A 22,279-nucleotide genomic window follows, 5' to 3' on the forward strand; every position below is an offset into this window, starting at 1 on the left:
TAATATTTTGTTTATTAAACTGACTGAGGTTTGAGTGGATGTTAGTTTTCAGTTTTCTGGATCTTCTAACTTAAAGGTAACCTGCAGATACTTAAAGCTTAAAATAATCAGTAACTGTAGGATAATGGTTGATGATGGTTTACTAGTTCTATCTTTTGGCCCCTGGGTTCTGTCTTCAGCTCTGCCACTGTATGACCTTGGTTACGTCACTTAACCCCTTTCTAGGCCACAGTTTCTCATCTGTAAAATGGGTGTTATGATGCCTGCCAACCTGAGGGGGTGTGTTGAAATTAATGTTTGTAAAGCATTTTGAAATCTTTGAATTAAAGAGATTTGCAATTTATCTGTTACCAGACAAAATACTTACATTTAGGTATTTACAGCCTTAATGCCATCTATTTGTTACTTAACATCCATTTTTTTTCAAGAGCTTTGCATTTAGCTTGAAACAAATAGGTTAGACACCTGGAGAATTTGCAGTATGATTAGTCTAGGCAAGAGTAAGGTGGTATTGAGTCACTGATGCAATTAAGATACCCTCCGTTTGAGGATAGGATGGTTTCCTGCATATCAGTTGTTCTTTAAATAGTGATACAGGAGTAGAATTTAGGCTATTGAATGGCCTTAGTTGTGCTTTTCCATAGTTGTGTACTTGTTTGGTGTGTTTAAATGTAAACTTAACTTTGAATTTCCAAGTGTTTGAAAATCTGGGGGATTTCAGAGAAGTACAGCATTCTCAAAGGATTTTCCCATAAATAGCTGGTTATAAACTTGTAACATATAATACACCTCTACCCAGATATAACGTGACCCGATGTAACACAAATTCTAATATAACGTGGTAAAACAGTGCTCCGGGGGGGGCTGCACACTCCGGTGGATCAAAGCAAGTTCGATATAATGCGGTTTCACCTATAACGTGGTAAGATTTTTTTTGGCTCCCGATGACAGTGTTATATCGGGGTAGAGGTGTATAATGAACTTATAATAACTTAATCATATTTTTTGCCTCAGAATTTCTTTAGGTTTGTAAGATTGCCATCACTAAGACGTTTTTAGGCAGTCAGTCTGATGCTTATCTTGAGATCTCTCTCCTTCTGGTCCCCAGAATAGACTGCACCTCTCATCTCCCGCCACCACACACACACCAAATGTCGATCCCTGCATCCCATTCTTCCTGTTGTAGGGGAAAAAACTAGCTGTTGAGAGAGTGGGGCACTCAGTGCATTTATTAAGGAGTGCTCTCTAGACAGCTAAATGGGACTTCATTTTCTCTCTAGACTGGTCCCTCCCATATGGCTTCCTTCCTATCTTTCCCCATGTAATGGTGATTTCTTTCCCACTGCTCTTAGACTACCTCCCTTCTCAGTTGAGTTCTCGGCCAGCTATTCTACATGTTGGGACCATTGTGAGTCCATAAACTCTGCATCAGGACCATAATAAACATTTAAAACCTCTTAATAACTAAGTTTTGTAAACAGTCTTCCCTAAAACTAGTCAGATGCCCCAGTCCCTTCTAAGGCTAGCAGATAACAGCAAATCTGGAATTTCTAGACCAATCTGTTCTAGAGTTGCTATAAGTGGTAACATTTTTGTAAGAAGAATAGTTTCTCTTTTAATCCATGTGTTTCCAAAAAGCCTTGTCTAATTTACCTTAAACTTCCAGAAAAGTTCTACCTCTGTGTAAAATCTGTCTAAAATTTCACTTGGTTCTAGTGAAGTTAGGGCTGAGAGTCAAAATCAGGAATATAGTGGAAACCTTGCTTCAAGCTTAATGAACTTGTGTGTTTCCATAATTAATGTTGGTGTAGGAAATAAGTTTTTGTTAAAACCACACTAAATAGTGGTTGAAAGAAGAGAGGTGCTATTAGTATCTTAGGTCAGGTTGTAACAAAATGTGACAACAGATCATGTTATGGCAGTATTCAGAAACCGAGATCCTGATTGAAACCAGAAGTGTGCTCAGTGCCCATCGCTGGGTAGGGCATTGAGTGCATAATACTAGAGATTGTGAATGTGTTCAGTAAACAGTAGGTTTTCAAGTTACCTTTTCAAATATAGTGTCTTAATTACATATCATAGTAACTCAGTGCTTTTGTATATACAGTAAATATGCTGACACTAATATAGACAACTGACTACCAGACTTGGTGTTTCTTATCTGTTTTGGGTGTCTTAAAAGTCATTAGAATAAATTAGAAGTAGTAGGGTCACTCTGACTTGCTACTTTAGGGCCCAGTCCTGGAAATACAATGCACATTCTTACTGTTGCACACAAGTAGTCCCGTTGACTTCAATGGGAATACTCAAGGGGGTTAAGTGTTGGCAAGATTTGGGTATTTTACAACTGTTCTAGGATATCTTAACAAGGCTGGATTAACTGATTCTGTAACAGGTGATGCTGATGGCTAGTCCTAGTATGGAAGATCTTTATCATAAATCATGTGCCCTTGCTGAAGATCCACAAGAACTTCGTGATGGATTTCAACATCCTGCTAGACTTGTCAAGGTAAAAAATGTATTTCAGCAGGAGGTACCATGGGAGTTCAGATTGGTGGGACAAAAGTCTAAAACTCGAGTATTCAAACTGAAATATCTAGAGAGGCCTAATTAGCAATATACTTTTTCACAAGCATTATGATGTCTTTCAAGTCTCAGGGGTGAAAAATACCCAATTGGGTCAACAGTTAAGTAGAAATGTTTTTTCTATCCAAGTTGAAATTTAAAAAAGATCCTTGGAATTAACACTGTTGCTGCAGAACGTACTATGAAATTTCTGGTTACTATAAATACTTGTTATTTTATTCAGTAATTGATGGAGGTGCTTGAGCCTGTGGACTTTAAAACACTCCCATGGCCCTTTTTGCCATAAATAAGCATGTTGGACTCTGAGTCCAATCTGTATTGCAGTTGGGTAACTTTGATTGCTCCCTGTGGGACTGGATGGCTGGGGTGGGATCACTTGCTAATTGCCCTGTTCTGTTCATTCCCTCTGAAGCATCTGGCATTGGCCAATGTTGAAAGACAGGATACTGGGATAGATGGACCATTGGTCTGACCCAGTATGGCTTTTCTTATGGTCTTATTTGAAGAAGGTACAATACTTACTTTCCATCATGAGCTGTCATGTAGTGTTACAGCTGGATGGTATTTAAAGGCATCTGCTTGTACTTCAAATGTGGTTACATTTCAGGAGACAAATGAGCCCCATAGTTTATCATTTGTACATCAATCAGTAATGCACTTTGGGATTTTTGGATGAAGTCTGCTGTATAAATATCAGTCATTAGTTGTTTTACTAGCTCATTTTTATAAGGCAGTATCTGTTTATCTCTGTTACAATTGAGACATTATTTTGACCTTTTATCGTAAAGGTTTGTCTGCATGTAGCCATATTACAAAACTAATGTTCCTCAGCATAATCCTGTGCCCATAAAGTAATTTTTGAATGGAAAGTCTTGCAAATCAAGAATGAGTAATGATGTTTTAAACCTATTCCATTTCTGAAATGCTGTGGAAAAAAATTAGCTGAACTCTTTCTTGATTGAGACTTTTAATTTTGGATTTCAGAATAATTTGTAGTCTACTCATGGATTTCAAAGTTAGATGTATATTTCATGCTCTGTGTACCCTATAGTCTTATTCTTACAGTTTGGGGAACTGCTTTTCCCTATCGGGGAAACATTCAGGAGACTTTTTTTATCCAGTTTTTAGTGGGTATGAAAGGCAAAGATGAAGCTATGGCTATTGGAGGACACTGGTCCCCATCACTGGATGGACCTGATCCAGAAAAGGACCCCTCTGTGCTGATTAAGACTGCTATCCGTTGTTGCAAGGCTCTAACAGGCATTGACTTAAGTGTGTGCACACAATGGTAAGTACCATTCTCCAAAACAGAATATATTATAGAAATAAATGTTTTCTGATTTATTCTTAGACAGAACTGTTGTTAAACACCTAAACCATTTTTTCTTTATTGGCAGCCGGTGGTGGTGCAGGTAAACTGCTTTTGAAGGGATGTTCTCTTTTGTAACAAGAGGTTGATTGGTGCCAAATGTGTTCAGTAATGCCTCAAGAACTAATTAAAAATTCTGAATTTTGTACATGTTATGCTGTAATTTTGTAATGGTTGTTTGTTGAAAATATTTTCCATTTCATGCATAGCTGGAGAAGATCGTCAAGAGAACTTCATTTCATTATTCTTTTGTAAATAATTAGCTGTTGGTTATATAGCCATATTTTTTCTTGATGAGTTTATTTGTCCTGTGTTGTCTAACACTTACCACTGTTTTACCAATTTATGAATGAAGTTTCTATTTAACACTAAATTTAAGTGTTTCAACTTTTACTTTTAATTGAGGATTATATTTCCTAACACAAACTGGCAAGTACATCGGTTTACCTATATCAGTCAGCATATTGTTCACTCGTCTCCATTTTACCTTGCAATACATTGTACAAATGTGCCAAAAGAGAAAATATGGCTTCCATAACTTTTTCTTTAGATAAACCTCAGATTCTTGCAGCAAAGTTTCTTTACTTGATGTGCTACAAGTGAACTAGGCTCTTTAAAATGTATTGTAGAATTTTTTTTCCAACATGCTTCTTCCCTTGCAACAGGTACCGTTTTGCAGAGATTCGCTACCATCGCCCTGAGGAGACCCACAAGGGGCGTACAGTTCCAGCTCATGTGGAGACAGTGGTTTTATTTTTCCCGGATGTTTGGCATTGCCTTCCCACCCGCTCAGAGTGGGAAACCCTCTCCCGAGGATACAAGCAGCAGCTGGTCGAGAAGCTTCAGGGTGAACGCAAGGAGGCTGATGGAGAACAGGCACTGAACGCTAATCCCTTTTTCTATTTCTGCTTCTCACAGGCACAGGAACACAGGCACAAAATGCACACCACATACTACACAACAAACATACATAAGAGGAACATAACTGGTAACAATGACTGGTAAACCAGCTTTCAGCAGTATAGTGAATGTTTTTTATTTCAGCTAGTATACTAACTTTTAATATGTGTGCTGATACCACAAATGGAAGTAAATTGTGCTTTTGATGCGCAGAACATTGTTTTTATCTTCAACTAGTTGCTGGAATCTGGAACCAGTTGTTGAGTGAGATTCAGTACTAATAGTAGTCTTAAATATTTTGCCATTTTCTAAAATTTCTAAATTTTCTCTGGTGGCCAGTTCTAATTATGGTATTTGAAATCGGACAAGAATTAGTCTGAAACACTTGAATTTCAGGCCACGTGGCTGATCAGCATCTTGGGATATTGAAAGGTCTGCCTAAATCAAGAGTGACTATGGATGTTTGAAAATTGGGGCAAGATCACACACTGTATGGTTAGCGGAGACCACCAGTGTCTGTGTATCCCTGACATTATTTGTGGTGTTATTTATCACCCTTTTGCGTTTCACAGATCTGGCTTTATTGGCTGATGAGTGGCACTGTGATCAGTTATGAAGTGGTAGAATGTGTGTATGTGGACTTGTCTAAACAATAACTTTAGGAGAAGACTGTCTGAAACATTTGTGACCTTGCCACAGATCAGCAACAGAATTTTAAAAAATAAATTAATTACTCTTAAACTTTCTGAATGATGATTTCTTAATTTTATTTGCCAGGATGAAGAGGAAAAGGATGATGGGGAAGCTAAAGAGATCTCTACTCCTACCCACTGGTCTAAACTGGATCCAAAAACAATGAAGGTAACTGTTGAATATTTTAGGTTTCTTCAATTATACAGTATATTTTTATTTTTAAGAACATTATTGATATCAAGAGCCAAAGTTGTGATACATTTCTTTGCTCAAACTTTTAAAACTAGTGCAGTTTTTTTGAAGTTAAACAATGCTTCTGTTTTATCTTCTTTCCTAATTTTATAGGTAAACAACTCTTTTAATGATATCCGAATATATGTTGTGTGTTAGTGTCTGTTATGATTACAATAAAGGAGCCATAACTATTTCATTGAAAGTCTTCAAACTGTGTACAATTTAAAGAAATCAGTTAGATTTATTTTATTTAACTGAAAGTGAAGAGTCTACAGTAATCTGGCCTATATACTTATACTCAAGTGAGATTTCCTTCTCCAGTGTTTATTTGTCTTCCTAAACTAACCTTCTTCTAAAGTTCTTCATTCATGTTTCCTATGGAAATATTTTATTTATATAACATATTTTGATGTATACAAATGTAAAAAGTAATGCTTACAACTTCCTCTGGACCCTTACATAATTTAACTCTCATATTAAATATGATGCTCAACAATATACAGAACTATAATCCAGTAGACATCATAAGACAAAACTCCCTCCACAGTAGACATAATAGTGAAAAATAAATAAATGAAATCTCCAACTTCTTGCTTACCGCTACCAAAATACCTTCTAGAAAAGGGAGGGGCTTCAGGGGGATGAAACGAGAAACCAAGAAAATGTGTTTTGCTATTAATATATTTGTATGTTTAGTTTGTTCCAATATTGATGAAAAAGGATTTCATTAGCTAATAGACTGTAGGTAATGTTTGCATTTCTGACTTCAGCATTATTGATTATGTATATTGCTATGGCACCCATCAGTACCACTTACACAACTTCTATTTACTAGGTAAATGACCTTCGCAAGGAATTAGAAAGTCGTACTCTTAGCTCTAAAGGACTAAAATCCCAACTGATAGCCCGACTGACAAAGCAACTGAAAGTAGAAGAACAAAAAGAAGAACAGAAGGAGTTAGAGAAATCTGAAAAAGAGGATGAGGAGGAGGAGGATAGGAAATCTGAAGATGACAAAGAGGTTGGTATTGAGATGTACTTGGTTTAATTTTAAAATGTTATGCAATGCAGTACAGGGAAATAGTTAAATCAAGATTTTATAGTTCTCCACTAGCCAGATTGAGAGTCTGAACCGGGAAAGGCTTTTTTGCTCTAACTTGAACTGCTGATTTGTAACGAAACCTTTGTCTAAGCTAAGTCGTTTGAACTTTTCACCTCAGTGAACCCAACTCAGAAATATAAACTCACTGAAAATAGATATGCCTGAGTTAAATTATTCAGACCATTTAAAAAAAAATGAGGGGAACAGGAAGAATAAATTACTTTGTAAGATTTTAACTTTTTTTTAACATTAAGAGGCTCAGGGAGTTCAAGTATATTGGCTTTGCACATTTTTCCTCTTATGAGCTATGCACTTCTGGTGCTACAAGTTTCAGTGAACCATTTTGAAAAACGTTCAGAATTAATCCTATGAAAAGCTACAGGACCACAACTACCTCTGTTCCTTTCCATCGTTAGTTGCAGACTTATGGCTTGAAAACTAAATTTTAAGTTTTGGCTAAATCATAGTAGTTTTTAATTTTCATCATATAATATAGTGGTAGTTTCCATATTCACAATGTAGTTTTGTTCAGGTTTTTTTCTGTTCCCCGTGGTGCTGCACAGAGTGTCTCTAGTTGATCTGAATAAAAAAATCTGGCTTCCAGGAGTGAGCATTCCTGCTCCTCTGGGATGGCCATTCCAACAACAAAACTCGATGGTTGATGGCTGGCAGAAGGCAGTTCCCTGGTGCATTATTCCTTGTGCCCTGCTTCTATGCCATGGTGCCAAAGGTAATTCAGGGATGGGTGCCAAATAATAAAAAACATGTAAGAAAGACATTGGTTTCAGCTCTTCCTACTGAAGTAGATCTTAAGTGCTGAATGCTCAAGTCTGTCCTTTTCATAAGCATTTGAAATCATGCTTTAAGCAAAGGACCAAGTGGAATGTCGTTGTCACCAGACACTTTAAAGATCCCAAAGTGCAACTGTTAGCACCAGAAAACTAGTTGCCTGTTTCTTTGATGCCAAAGACTTGCCTCAGTGCCCAAAACTGAAACTCTCACTGCCACAGGCATCATTGTTACTGAAAAGCCTGCTCTGAGAAGGGAATTGGTAAGTGGTATGTCTTCCATAGGCCCATCTCTGATGGTTCATTTGAGTCCTCCTTAGGTAGAGGCCTCAGTTCCTCTTACTACAGCTCTGGAAAAGATGGCGTAGCATTGAAGAATCGTCTCTACCCCCAAGACCCAATGCTGACTCCCAAAAAACAATGAGGCACCATAATTCCAGGGAGTACTTTGGTGTTGGAAACCTTTGTGCTGTGAGCGACTTGTCCCTCAGTTTGGAAGGTGACTCCTTTTTCCTTAGTGCCAGCCCTGAAAACCTTGCTGGTTCCTTCTGCTTCGAGGAATATTTGTTACATGTCTCTGGCCACTGATGCTGCGCTGAGTGACAGTTTCCCCAGAGATGAGTTTGGTATTTTTCCTTCCTTTAGGTTGAATCAGAAAACAGTATATTAACAACCAGGTTAATCAAACTTGAATATGAGTAACTTCATATAGCAATCACATAGTTTCTTGGAACATTGAATAATGTGCTGTTTTAAAAAGCAAGCAGAGACTGTGCTTGAGTATTTTTAAACAGCAAAACTTTTATGTTCTTGGCCTAGCAGTTAAAAAGCTAAAATCTGTGCTTTTTGCTGCAAGATGAAATTTTTATTTATCTTTGTTTAGTCTGTAGCAGTTGTATCTAGAGAGAGTGCATATAACATGATACCCTGCTTAAAAAAAACAAAACCAAATGAAAATCAACCACTTAACATCTAAAGGTAAATCTGTGCTGCTTATATGCACTGGGGGAAGGTGGTGTAGGGAGCTTTTACTCTTCTCATATAAGAAATTTAAGGGCTCAAAAGAGCCCCGGGAATGTCTGCTAACTTGCCAGCTTGCATATCATACCTCTAAGGGACATAATTTGGTCCCGTTCCAGCTATCAAGCAAGTACACTGCAGTTAGCACCGTGTGCTAGTAAGGGTTTGTATGTTGCTCCTTACAAAGGATCTGGTACTCCCACATACCCTATAGAATGTTGCCTTGGCTAACAGGATTTCTGCAGCAGAGGATGACGCCGGATAGCATCCCTATTTTCTCTAGGAGCCACTGGCCCACAATCTCTGTTAATTTCCCAGCACTGAAACCTTCTATCCATTCTGTGAAAAGCAGTGAGCATATAAAGCTAATATATAGAAATTTCATCTCTAAAATGTTTTTATTTTTTAGGAAGAAGAAAGGAAACGTCAGGAAGAAATGGAGCGTCAACGACGAGAGAGACGATACATCTTGCCTGATGAACCAGCAATCATTGTACATCCTAACTGGGCAGCAAAAAGTGGAAAATTTGATTGTAGTATTATGTCTCTTAGTGTTCTTCTGGATTACAGGTTGGAGGATAACAAAGAGCATTCTTTTGAGGTAATTTGTTTCCTTTGTATCTAGTACAGCATAATGAAATGCAATTTTAGTGAGTTCAGTGTATGGATGTTGTACTGAGAAATATCAACTTTTCACACCAAATATTTGAATAAGTACTTTTAAATGCAGTAGTTCTTAGACTCTGTATTTCTGTTGCAGTGGAAAGGATTACATAATATAGCAGAATTTGAATAATATAACTTACTACTACAACTGAATCCTTATTTTCATGTTAGCATCTATACCCTGAAATTCTAAATATTAAGGTACTAGTGTAAAAACACAGACTAATTTCAAGTGAAGTTTAATCCTTGGTCCATACTTCAAAAAACTGTGTAGGTATTGATACCACATTTATCACTGCAGTAGGACTGCTCTATAAATTCTAAAAGAAAAACTCAGGCGCGCGCGCGCGCTCTCTCTCTCTCTCACTCAAAGGGAACTTTTCCTGAGGCTGTAAGGCCAATTGGGTGTTTTTTCTGTACTCATGAATATCTTGCGTATTGATATGACGAGACGTGTTAACACATTACATGTTCAGAATATTATGTCTTGCATATTAATACATAAGCAGTTCATGGAACTTACATGATTGTCTATGCTAGTCACTCTCATAGGTACTGTAGCTATTCCTCTTGGTGTATAGAAATACCTTGGTATTTCAAGTATCAGGGGGTAGCCGTGTTAGTCTGTATCTACAAAAACAACAAAGAGTCTGGTGGCACCTTAAAGACTAACAGATTTATTTGGGCATAAGCTTTCGTGAGTAAAAACCTCATCCGAAGAAGTGAGGTTTTTACTCACGAAAGCTTATGCCCAAATAAATCTGTTAGTCTTTAAGGTGCCACCAGACTCTTTGTTGTCTTGGTATTTCAGATACCACATTTTGATAACTTGTTAAATATTGTATTGGTTTTATTTAAATGACAAGCATCATGTTCAGACATCTGTAATTACACTTTGTTTACATATGTGTAGTATTTTAATCAACATACTCTTGGCTCAGAATTCGTACTTAATTGCTTTAGTAGGATATCTAACTAATATTTTATGACCTCTTTAGATCACCATAGTGTTTGCCACATGCACTATCCATTTGCAAACCTCTTTAGACTATTTTGTTTTTCCTTCTCCGGGATTCCTCTATCATACCTCAAACTCCCTGGTTTATAATTACCAGGTCTCTGCTTTCCCCTTTGAGCATTTTCCAAGGTCAAGTCTACTGATATTTTCCTTATGTTCTTGATATATCTTGTGGCACCTTTGAGACTAACAGAAGTATTGGGAGCATAAGCTTTCGTGGGTAAGAACCTCACTTTGCATCTGAAGAAGTGAGGTTCTTACCCACGAAAGCTTATGCTCCCAATGCTTCTGTTAGTCTCAAAGGTGCCACAGGACCCTCTGTTGCTTTTTACAGATTCAGACTAACACCGCTACCCCTCTGATACTTGATATATCTTGATTCTCTCTCTTTCCCCTCCCTCTTCGCCCCCCCCCCCCCCCCCCCCGGCTTCTATTTTTAACTGGCTAACTGGTGCTATTTTCCTTGCACAGGTTTTCATACAGCCCCTTTTTGTAATACTCGGTCACATCTTACTATGTGGTCTAATTCACAAGTCTGCTTTTTAGACAAAATAAACTAATAGCTGTAGCCAATCTTACAGTACTTAAATTATGTACACAGGCTTTCTGTGAAGCAGATATGTGACTTGACTGTTTGCTCATGGCTTTTGATTTGTATTAATTTTTGTTATGCTTTGCAAATCTGCATTTTAAAAATACAGTTTTATTCCCATGTTCTAAATGCCAGTACTGTTTTCTTCTGATACAACAAGGCAGTATTGTCTTTCATTTTTGTGTGGAAATAGTTTGCTTTCTGCAATTAACTTGTTTTTAATTATGCACAGTTTCTTGATTCCCTCTCCACGTTCTCTCCTCTCCACACTCCTCCTCCCCCCCCTCCTCCCCCCCAAGTTCTTATGCTCTGCATCATTCTTAACTTTAGGAACTGGTATAGCCTAAACTAAGTATTTGTTACAATAACAAGTCCATAATATCTGCCTCCTAGTACTATACAAGTATTTGTTTGAATTTGTATAGCAAAATAAAAATTAATCTGGGACCTGAGAGCTACAATATATTTTTTTAAAAAGTTTTTTAATTTTAACTTTCCTTTTTCAGATGGCCATATTCAAACAAACTGGGTTTTTTAGATAAACAGTATGTTGCTCTGATACAGTGCCATGTTTTCGATGAATGTGATATGAATTTTGATAAGGAAGCAGTGATGCGGTTACTTAAATGCAAATACAGTATAACTATATTTTTTAAAAGAATATCATACCTCTCTTCACCAGCTCTTTCTCATGTTTTTTGATTCAGGTTTCATTGTTTGCAGAACTATTCAATGAAATGCTTCAAAGGGATTTTGGTGTCAGAATCTACAAAGCACTAATATCCCTTCCAGAGAGAGAGGACAAAAAAGATAAAAAGAGCAAAAAAGAGGAGAGAAAAGATAAAAAAGAAGAAAAAGATGATGAAAGTGATGATCCAAAACCTAAGAGGAGAAAATCTGGAGATGATAAAGATAAGAAGGAAGATAAAGAAGAGAGGAAGGTCTGCAATTAGTTTATGTAAAAATACACTATGTTGCTTGGATAAGCAATAATCAGTTTACTGTATTTTACTTTGCAATTTCCAGGACTTCATGTTTTGTGTTAATTAATTTGTCTGGATCAAGATTGCTCAGATACAGTAGCTCTTAACCTTTAAGAAATTTACAATTATGCATTTTCTCTTAAGTGTCTACTGTTGTAGCTGAGTGTCTCAGCTGTGTTGTAAAAATGTTTTAAATTCATTAGACATACTAATTTGGATGAACATATGTAGTGTATTGAGGTTTTTAATTAATGCTGGTGAGTTTTTTTTTTTTTCATTTTGCTATTGCCCAGCTTTGGATTGCTTAATTTTTAGGCATTTTCATTACAGAGGGAAGATAAAAGGAAAGATGATACTAAAGATGAAGAAGAAACTGAAGATGACAATAATCAGGAGGAGTATGATCCAATGGAAGCAGAAGATGCTGAAGATGAGGATGATGGTATATTATGTGAAAGTTTTTTGACTTCTTCAGAACTTTTGTATTGTGTCTGGATATGTTTTTTGAACTTGAGAGCTTTAGAATTAGAAAATATAAAATTAAAGTATTAGTATAATTAGACCCTCTAATATTACTGTTTGTGTTGTAATTCTGAGTGGTCAAAATCAGGATTGAAGCCCTATTAAGTGCCTAACTTTATGCACCCAAGTTTGAAAATGTTCGCTTGTGTTTTTATGCTTTTTCCTGGGCCAAATTATCACAATCCAGGGGTTCTGGCACACCATAAAATAGAGGGTCCCCTAGGCTCTGCATCCCTTCATCCCCCACTTGGACTTGTGGCTTCTGGTTCCATCTCCTCCCAAAGAAGCAGCAACAGTGGAATGAAACCTCTTCTGTTTTCCAGGAGCAGCAGCAGTGGCCCTCTGTCCCCCCTGCCCATCAATGCAGGAGAGGATAAATGGGAAGGACGTTCTGTACTCTTTTGCCACATACACGCTCCTTTGTTGGAGAGATGTAGGCAGAGCCCCTCAGATCGTGTCTTGGAGTGAACACCCAATTGAGTTGAGGGGCAGTTCACGCTTCACAGAGCTAGTGTCAGGCCGTCAGCAGATTTGAGCAAACACCATTGCAGCAGTTTACAGCTGGGTCAGATTCCACAATGAAAGTGAAAAACTTTCTTTTCTTTTCTTTTTTTTTTTTTTTTAATTAAAACTTGGATTGGGAGGTGATCCTATGGCTCCCAAGAACTGGGGCCCAAGGTACAGATCTACAGTGCTGTATACCTTAAACCAGCCCTGCTTTTCCCAAACTTTTCTCCCTTCTATTTTAGATTTTTTTGTTAGTACTATATTGCCTACCTTACAAAAAGCAGTTTGTTAAAAAGCTTTTAATAACTCGTTTTTTGAGAACCTAAATGTCATAACCAAATGAACTTACAGTAAAACATCTATCTTTTCTTCTTATCCTTTTTCTCTCATTTGGGTTAATTATTAGGATATAATTTTTGAATCTTGGAGACTTTTTAGACACATGATTTTGATTATGTGGGTGGGATGTTTTTCATTATGTAAAATATTCAAGAGAGTAAGCAATACCATTTTCCTAATAGGAGAAACAAAATCTATAAAAATAAGGATACTGCCTTATACAGAGACACTTGAGCCTTAATAGAGGAAGTTGTATGACTTTCTGTGGCTCTTACTCACTTACATGGTGGCGCTTGAACTATATTAAAGTTAGCTTGTCTAATGTTCCGTCTAGCTTTCCATGTGAAAAGCAAGCCTATGTATGAAAACTTGAAAAATATATTAAGATAAAATTGACAGATTTGAATGCATTGTGTCAAAGTACGCCAAAAGAAAAAAACCAAAATTGTATTTTAATTATAATCTTGCTAAATGACATTTTACCTTTCAATTTCATATTTAGGAAGAGAATGTTTTAATCTGATCACTTTTTTGTGCAAACTGTATTTCCTTTAAAAATCATACACAAGCATTTGAATAGTGGCTCTAGACGCTAGTTCACTCTGAATTTGCTGAATGCCACTTTTGTTTTTTAGACCGGGATGATGAGGAAATGAACAAGCGAGATGATAGAAGAGAGGGAAACAGACATTGCAAAGAGAGATCTTCTAAAGATAAAGTACTTACTGCATATTTTATACTATACATAGCCTTAATATTAAAGTAGTACCAGTTAAAGTTGCTCCTTCGTTTTCATTATAAAATCTGTTCACTGGTTTGTTTCCCTCAAAAACTTTCCTTTTAGCCTGAAACTTTGCATCTAAATAAGTTAGAGGGGAGTGCTTCTGATTACTAACTTTAAATATGTTTTCTTCTAAATTCTCATAAGTTACTTTAAAATTTTATCTCATAATAAACTTTCTCAGGTGGGATACTAATTAGCTTGAAAGGTTTGTGGGTAAGTCCTGCCCATCCATAAGAGACAACTGGTCTGACTTTAAGCACTAATTTGAGGCAGGCAGAAATCCAGTGAAATTGCCTCCCTCTATTAAGGAGGGTAGAAAGAAGTGTGGCCTAGCCCAGCCTATGCATTCATGCCATTTAAGTTTCTTTTGGCCCTTTGAGGTTTCTGTGATTTAATCCCAACTTGGTTCCTTTTCTTGAAGCTGTTTCCATGTTCATGTCTCAGTAAATCAGATGTTCTTTTAATGCAACAAACTATTAGGATATAAATGTCAGGAATCCTTTTGGAAGTCTCCTCGTACACAAAAAGAGCCTCTTCCTCAGAAATAACCATGGCTTTTCTCCACATTCCAAGTTCAGAACAATGAAAACTAACCATAACATAGTGAATCTAGGATTTATTTACCAAAAATCAGAAAGTAAAACAGATTTTTAATCATACCCCTTTTCTCCTTTTAAGCTAAGGAGGTATAAAAACAATATTAATCTTGCATGCAGAACTGCAGATCAATCCCAGGATCTTGTGTGATTCTAATGTTCGTTAATCATAATTATGGATATTCTAACTTGAAAATAATTGTCAATTCAAAGATTTGAGATTGTTTTTGAGGGGGCATTGTCTATGAGCACACTTGTATACCATTGGTGCAGGGATGTTTGTCATTTGATAAGAGCCATGGTAGCCTGAGCAAAAGGAAAAAAGAATATTTTCCTGTTTACATGTACAAAAAACTGTCTTTTGTGCTTTAATTCTGTTAAGAACTTTTGGATATAGCTTGTATGAGAGATGTCATACTAAATAAAGCTATGTTATACGTATGAGCCTAATGTGTAAAATACTGGCAATAGTAGTAACCTTGACTCGTAAAGTAAATGGTAAAAATGGTAGAGGGAATCTACCTTGTTAACCCAAGCACTCTAGTCATTGTTTATAAAGAATAGTAAACACTGATATTGTAACTTACTAATGAATATGCAATGTTTTCTCTCTAGGAGAAAGATAAGACGCAGATGATTACAGTTAACAGGGATCTTCTGATGGCTTTCGTTTATTTTGATCAAAGTCATTGTGGATACCTTCTTGAAAAGGACATGGAGGAGATACTATATACGCTTGGACTACATCTTTCACGTGCTCAGGTTCTGTTTTATAATTCTATAGAAATGTGTTTTGCGATGAGGCAGGAATGCTGCAGAAAGAGTGTATAATATATTTAAAGGTTGTTTCATATTCATTGTGGGTAAGCTAGTGGTGTTATAAATATTATTTTTTCCCTGACTTGTTTAAAGTTGCAGTCAGTAGGCTTTTTTGTATTTTAATGCAATCTCTTAATTTAATATTTTAAATCAAATATTTTTTTAAAAGTACTATTCTAAATATATGAAACTATTATCATAGCATTATTCAACAAACTAACATAATATTGATCTCCTTTGCTATATTTTAGGTTAAGAAACTACTTAATAAGGTAGTACTTCGAGAATCTTGCTTTTACAGAAGATTAACTGATACCTCAAAAGATGAAGAAAATCAGGAAGAGTCTGAAGCCCTGCAGGAAGATATGTTAGGTCAGTGATCCCCAAACTGTGGGACGTGCCCCCGAGGGGGGGGGGGGTACAGAGAAATGTTTCAGAGGAGTGTGGTGGGACCCGGGCCAGCCCATAGGGGTGGGGAGGGAGTGTCACTGAGCTCCACTCTACCCCAGGTCTGCTTCTAGCCCCACCCCTGGCTCCCAGCTGTGGCTGGTGGGGCAGGAGGCATAGACAGGGGTACGGTGGAGGCACGAAAAAGTTTGGGGACCTCTGTGTTAGGTAGTTAGTACTAATTTGCCTGGTTGCAAAACTTCACCTAAAATCACTGCTGTATTATGGAGATAAGAATAGATAAAATATGTATTCCCTTGAAAAAGTTACAAGTTCAGCCCTTCAAACCAGCAGATCTTGTGAGGTCTACATAGATCTTGCACAGTTTGCAGAACCCAGGGCTTCTGGCTCCCCATGCTCCCTGGTGTGTTTATTGTGCAAACCCTGTATATTGGAATGGGAAAGTAGATGAGCTTGCTGATTATCAGGATTACTTACCTGTGGGGAACATGGTTGCAGTATCATTTCCCACAAAGGGCAGCCACTCTACCCCTCTCCCTTAGCATGGAGTCCAATTCATGCAGCCATCCTTCAATAAGAGGAGGATGGGAAGAATGTTATGCAAGCGGCATTTGCTCTTTTCAGGCCTCCCACCTGACTCTACCAGCTTTTTATCTCCTCCCCCACATATGCAAAGAGCACCTTGGTTCTCAAATATTTAAGATTTTGGTCTTTTTAGAAGGTTTTGAACACATGGCAGAAGGTTCGAGTTTGGTCATTCTTAGTATTCTGGTCAGTTGAAAACTAACACAATTTTAATGGTTTTACATATTTTGTAGCATTACTTAATTTATTTTAGGAAACAGATTGCTGCTACCATCCCCTACTATAAAACAGGAATCTAAGGGCACAGAAGAAAATGTTGGCCTAATTGTGTACAATGGAGCTATGGTGGATGTAGGGAGCCTGTTGCAGAAACTAGAGAAGAGTGAAAGAGTGCGGGCTGAAATAGAACAAAAACTTCAGTTGCTGGAAGAGAAAACAGGTTTGAGAATGTACTTTGAAGATATACCATGATTGTTCTGAAATGTTTATTATAAAATACTACATATACAGTAGATAACACTCAAACATTCTAGAGTTTTGTTTCTGATCCGGAGTTATAAAACAGTTATGCATTATTCAATTCTATTTTCCCCTATTTCTCTCACACACTTTGAACTTGCACAGCTAACACTTTTGATTGGCCAATCAAATAGGTTGGAGTACCATTGTTAGCCATGTTAGTCCTTTGTGGTGTTTGCCTTTTCTGGTCAAATTAAGTGCAAATCCATATCATACAAAGAACAAGCAAGCTCAGAGTTCAATATTGAATTGCATAAAAAAATCAGGTTATTTTACCTGAGGACTTTTTCTGGGGAGTTAATTATTTAATGCCCCATGTGGAGCAGCATAACAGATTATTTTACTTCTCAAACTGCAAGGAGTTTAAATATTAATTATCACATTTTATTAGTGCTAATGCTTAATACTATCTTTTAAAATTTTGTACTAATGTTTTTTTTCTAGGATGCAGAAAGAAATGGTAAGAGGCATAGTATAAGGTATTTGAGATAACTGGAGCTTGGATTTTTTTTTTTCTTTTTTTTTTTTTTTCCCCAGATGAAGATGAAAAAACCATATTACATTTGGAGAATTCTAACAAAAGCCTGTCTGGAGAGCTTAAAGAAGTAAAAAAGGACCTAAACCAACTACAAGAGAATTTGAAGACATCAGAAGATACGAATTTGCAATTTGAGGGGCAGCTGAATAAGACAATCAAAAATTTAGCCACTGTTATGGATGAAATACACAGCGTTCTTAAAAAGGTTAGAATCTTGAAACTCTTGAGTTATTATATGTAATCACTTTATAAACTAAGCTATTTTAAAATGAGTTTTCAGAATATTCCCAGACAATGTACATATTAATCTGTAGTTAAGGCTGTAAATACATATTGGTCATTTAAGTAAAAAATATTAATAGAGTGGTGTAGTTTTTAAAAACAAATCTGAAAACCAGGAAACTATTTTAAGGTGTAACCTTATCTATGAAAAGTAACAGTTCAGGTATCTAAAACCACAGTAATTCTGCCTTCATATCACCCACTGGTTGAAATCTGTCCCATACACCACCTTTAATCCTATGTTGAGTAAAAGGATCATATGGGAATCCTTGTGATGTAGGTAGGTAGAGTATTTCCAGAGACTTGCATGGGAGGCATTGTGGTGTGGTGAATAAGGCCTAGAACTTTGGGTGTCAGGAGGCTTGGAGTCTAATCCTGTTTGTGACAGTAACTTCCTTTGTGGCCTTGGACAAGTAGCTTACATATATAAACATCAGTTTCACTTTATTTATAATTGGAATGATATTATTTATCTACTTGACTGGGATGTTATAATGCTTGAATAAATGTAGGCTATTGCTGACACTTAGTGGCAGTGGTGATGTTAGAACTCAAAAGTTCCTTGGTTTCAGCTATACGTTGATTCAGTGACACCATATGGCATCTTGGAAGGGTCCATTAACAAATAAAGATTGGAAACATGCCAGATTTGTTTGATTTACCAGAAAAATTCTAATCTACCATAAAATCGTATAAGTGACATTTCAGGAGAATTGTAGTTTTGAAGATGAGGGCAATAGACAAAGTCAGACTTATAAAGGAAAGCTAGCTTCAACTTTATCCATGAAGAGATGGTAGTTTCTCCACAATTTTTCACCAAAGCAATGTCTCTGTGGAAGAGCTCACAGAAGCTGCTACTTAGATATGGTGTTGACCTCTGAATCTCCTACTTTACTCCTGTGGGAATCCTGCACAACTACATATGATTTATGTCCCCTGCAGATTTCTTTGCTTCCCTGCAGAAAAATGACTTTTTGATGGGGAAGCAAAGGGAAGCCACAAGAGTGGTCATGCGACCCTCCCCAGCAGTTTTAGGTGCCCAGGGCAGCCAGCAGAGAGGTAAATCACTGAGGCTGGGGGTGGGACTGGGGAAGACCTGGCTCCCTACCCTGCGCCAGGCTCAGCTGCTAGTCCTGGCTGGAGAGGATGGGACTTCCTCTTCCTCTGCACGGCATCTGGGGCTGGGTCAGACCCACCCCCAGATTTCTCCCCCAACTGTAGGAAGCTCTGCAAACTCCCCCCACCCCTGCTTCCTGCACCCATCGCTCCTCAGCTGCAAGGGGAGGGATTCCTGTACAGGGAGCTACTCCCCCACCCACCCAACCCCTGTTCATCCAGACCCCCTCATATCCAGACCCTCCCACTGATCCTCTCCCCCCTGCACTCAGAACACCCCCCCACCCCGATGAGCCCCACTCCCCCTGCACCGCCCCGATGAGCCACCCACACCCAGATCCCTACCCCACTGAGGCCAATCAGCTGCACCTGGATCCCCACCCCACTGAGCCCTCCACACCCAGACACCTCTGCTGAACTCTCCCCCCCACATCCAGACCCCCCCATGCTGAGCCCCAACCACCTTCACCTGGACCCCCCTGTAGAGTCCCATTACCATTGCACCCAGAACCCCCCAACAAGCCCCTGTGCATCCAGAGCCCTCCTGCACCCGGATCCCCCACTGAGCCGCCTGCACCCAGATTGCCCCACACAGAACCCTCTCAATCCCCACATGGATCCCCCCATGCTAAGCCCCTCCACACTTGGATCCTGCCTTGCTGAGCCTGCCAGCCCACACCTGGTGTATATGGCATTGGGGTGGGGGAGGAGGGGGGGTGGTGTTTCTGGGGCAGCCCAGTCCTTGTGCTGTCAGGGTTGGGTGCAGCCTCACTGCTGAGTCAGTGTCTGGGGTGGGGGAGCTGCACACCTTGTGCAGTCAGTGGCATGTGCTCCCTAATGCCATGCTGGAGCTACACATTTATTTGACAAATAAAATGTGCAGAATTTTAAAATACTGTGCACACACATTTTAATTTTTTGGTACAGAATTTTTAATTTTTGGGCGCAGAATGCCCTCAGGAGTACTACTTGCACATGAGGAAGATGATCAGTAACTGAATGGACCCAGTCATTTAAAGAAAGTTATTTTTTTAAATGTAATTAACGTGTTAAAAACAGCATATTAGATCATTAAAACTGAATTTTAAGAATCCAATTTGCTTTCTACTGTTCATGTTTGTTTAGTTTTTACATTTTACTTATTTTGAACAATGAAAATAAACAAGCCAATTTAGTCAGTTTCACTTTCAGATTCTCATATACTGGCATGTGGTAACACTGTTTGGGTTGCAAAACATTGCACTCTAGATTAGGGGTCGGCAATGTTTGGCACGTGGCTCGGCAGGGTAAGCACCCTGGCAGGCCGGGCCAGTTTATTTACCTGCTGATGCGGCAGGTTCGGCCGATCACAGCCCCCACTGGCCGCGGTTCACTGTCCTGGGCCAATGGGGGCAGCGGGAAGCCGCAGCCAGCACATCTCTTGCCCGTGCCGCATCCCGCCACCCCCATTGGCCCAGGACAGTGAACCGCGGCCAGTGGGGGCCGCGATTGGCCGAACCTGCCACGTCAGCAGGTAAATAAACTGGCCCGGCCCGCCAGGGTGTTTACCCTGGTGAGCCGCGTGCCAACCCCTGCTCTAGATGTTTTTGGTTTCTTTAAAAAAAAAAATCCATGGGAATATAAAACAAGTAATTTAAATAGACCTAATTTTGTGCCTAGCTTAATCTGTGGGCCCTTAATTTTTCAGAAAGGAATTGTGTTGCAACTTAGAAATAATAGTTTTCATAAAACACACCTGATATTTTAACAAGTTAAAACAGTATACCTTGTTTTCATTTTAAGTTTATAGGCCCTTTAAATTGGTTTCCAGCTTAGTTTAGGGATACTGCTAACAGAACTTACGCTACTGCCTTTTCTCCCCTTTTTATAGGATATTGTAAAGAATGAAGATAAAGATCAAAAATCCAAAGAAAATGGAGCAAATGTATGATAAAACTGCTGCTGTTTAGAAGAAAGGTGTTACATAATGTAATATAAATCATGATATCAGAATGTATGGAAGTGATGCATGTTTGATTTTTTTTTTTTAGTAGTATAAATTTCTTAGTTCTAAAAAGATGTATAAAGTTTTATGAATGTGAGTCAGCTTCTGAAGATTGCTTGTAATTCATAGCATTCAATTTATTTAGACACTCCTTGAGAGAAAATAATTTTGCATTGCAAAATGTTTTAGGATGAACTTTGTTATAGTTTTAACCCTAATAAAGTTCATCAACCTAATGGACAGTAGGAAGTATTTAATTACCAAATGGTTTTTCATTAAAGTCTAGTGAAATCAAAATGTTCATTATTTATAGAATTGCCATTTTTAGGGTTTTATTTTTATTTGTCTAATTAGTCTTTTTAAATTTAAATATAAATCATACAATAGCATGCGGCTTAATTTTGCAAGTAAAGATTTTTTTTTAAAAATGCTTGAATTTTTTTTACTTGTCATAACTTTGTTTTCCCTTCCAATTGTAATTTCCCCCCCAAGGCTGCTCCTATTAAAAGCCTCACAATATATAGTAGTTCAGATGAATTAAGAAAGCAATAGAAACCCTCTACAGTGTTGGTAGGGCTGTGGGATTTATATGAAAATATACAGGCCTGTTTTAATGTACGTCATTTGTGTTCCTTTAACTGTTCTTATTTCTGGATTGATATATATGCTACTTTTTAAATAACAAATGCGGTGTATTAAAATGTATGGTTGGATACCAGGCCAGTGGATGTCATATAATTGCTTTACCTGGAGAAAATGCTACCATTTTAAATTGTCTCCTTTACTCGAATTTGACTTCTTTCATAGCTTGTGTAATTCCTTCTAAGATTGAAACAGCCCTCCAGAAGAATATTAAATTATAAGGGGCAGGACAGTTTTTGTTTTGATGGTAGTGGTTGAGGTGTGTGTGTGTGTGTGTGTGTTAGTGTTAATAAATTACCAGGGATCTAAATTTAAAAGTTGACTTGGCATCTTTGTCAGTGGCAACAAAACAAATATGAAGTATCCGAAATCATAGTTTGGTGCATCTTTTCAGAAAACTTTCAGAGGGGGGAAAAAAAAAGGTTGGGGGTAGACAAATAGTTTTTTCTTGCTAGAATGGAGAATTTTAGCCAACAATTTTGTACCTACCTATCCTGGGTAACTAAATAACCTGTTAAAAGAATCAAAGTGCCATAATATGTATAAATAACCTACATAAAACTCATGTGGCTCCTTAAAAAATGCATTACAATGCCTGAAATTGTTTTGTTTAAAAAAAAAAAAAAAAAAAAGTCAGTGCTTTTATCACTTGTTTGTGTTTTGGTTATTTGAAGCCAAACTAGTGCA

At 37.8% G+C, this 22,279-nt stretch overlaps 1 protein-coding gene and 1 non-coding gene across 3 annotated transcripts in view; both read left to right on the forward strand.

The window, feature by feature from the left end:
- The window catches only part of CCAR1 (cell division cycle and apoptosis regulator 1), a 43,289-nt gene extending 21,619 nt beyond the window's left edge, over positions 1-21,670 (forward strand). For both annotated transcript variants that reach the window (XM_054033373.1, XM_054033372.1), the window contains exons 12-25: positions 2,396-2,509; positions 3,708-3,874; positions 4,621-4,831; positions 5,633-5,716; positions 6,618-6,803; positions 9,102-9,293; positions 11,676-11,909; positions 12,282-12,393; positions 13,955-14,037; positions 15,315-15,461; positions 15,770-15,890; positions 16,765-16,950; positions 17,568-17,773; positions 20,837-21,670. In XM_054033373.1, coding sequence (XP_053889348.1) covers positions 2,396-2,509; positions 3,708-3,874; positions 4,621-4,831; positions 5,633-5,716; positions 6,618-6,803; positions 9,102-9,293; positions 11,676-11,909; positions 12,282-12,393; positions 13,955-14,037; positions 15,315-15,461; positions 15,770-15,890; positions 16,765-16,950; positions 17,568-17,773; positions 20,837-20,896 — 2,103 coding nt within the window. In that variant the 3' untranslated portion in view covers positions 20,897-21,670. The remainder of the gene's footprint in view (positions 1-2,395; positions 2,510-3,707; positions 3,875-4,620; positions 4,832-5,632; positions 5,717-6,617; positions 6,804-9,101; positions 9,294-11,675; positions 11,910-12,281; positions 12,394-13,954; positions 14,038-15,314; positions 15,462-15,769; positions 15,891-16,764; positions 16,951-17,567; positions 17,774-20,836) is intronic.
- On the forward strand, positions 3,474-3,536 carry LOC128841385 (small nucleolar RNA SNORD98). Its single transcript, XR_008445826.1, has one exon. It is a non-coding gene; the product is annotated as a small nucleolar RNA SNORD98 (small nucleolar RNA).
- Positions 21,671-22,279: the final 609 nt, after the last annotated feature.

Source organism: Malaclemys terrapin, chromosome 7 (assembly GCF_027887155.1).
Source record: "Malaclemys terrapin pileata isolate rMalTer1 chromosome 7, rMalTer1.hap1, whole genome shotgun sequence".
Classification (NCBI taxonomy): domain Eukaryota; kingdom Metazoa; phylum Chordata; order Testudines; family Emydidae; genus Malaclemys; species Malaclemys terrapin.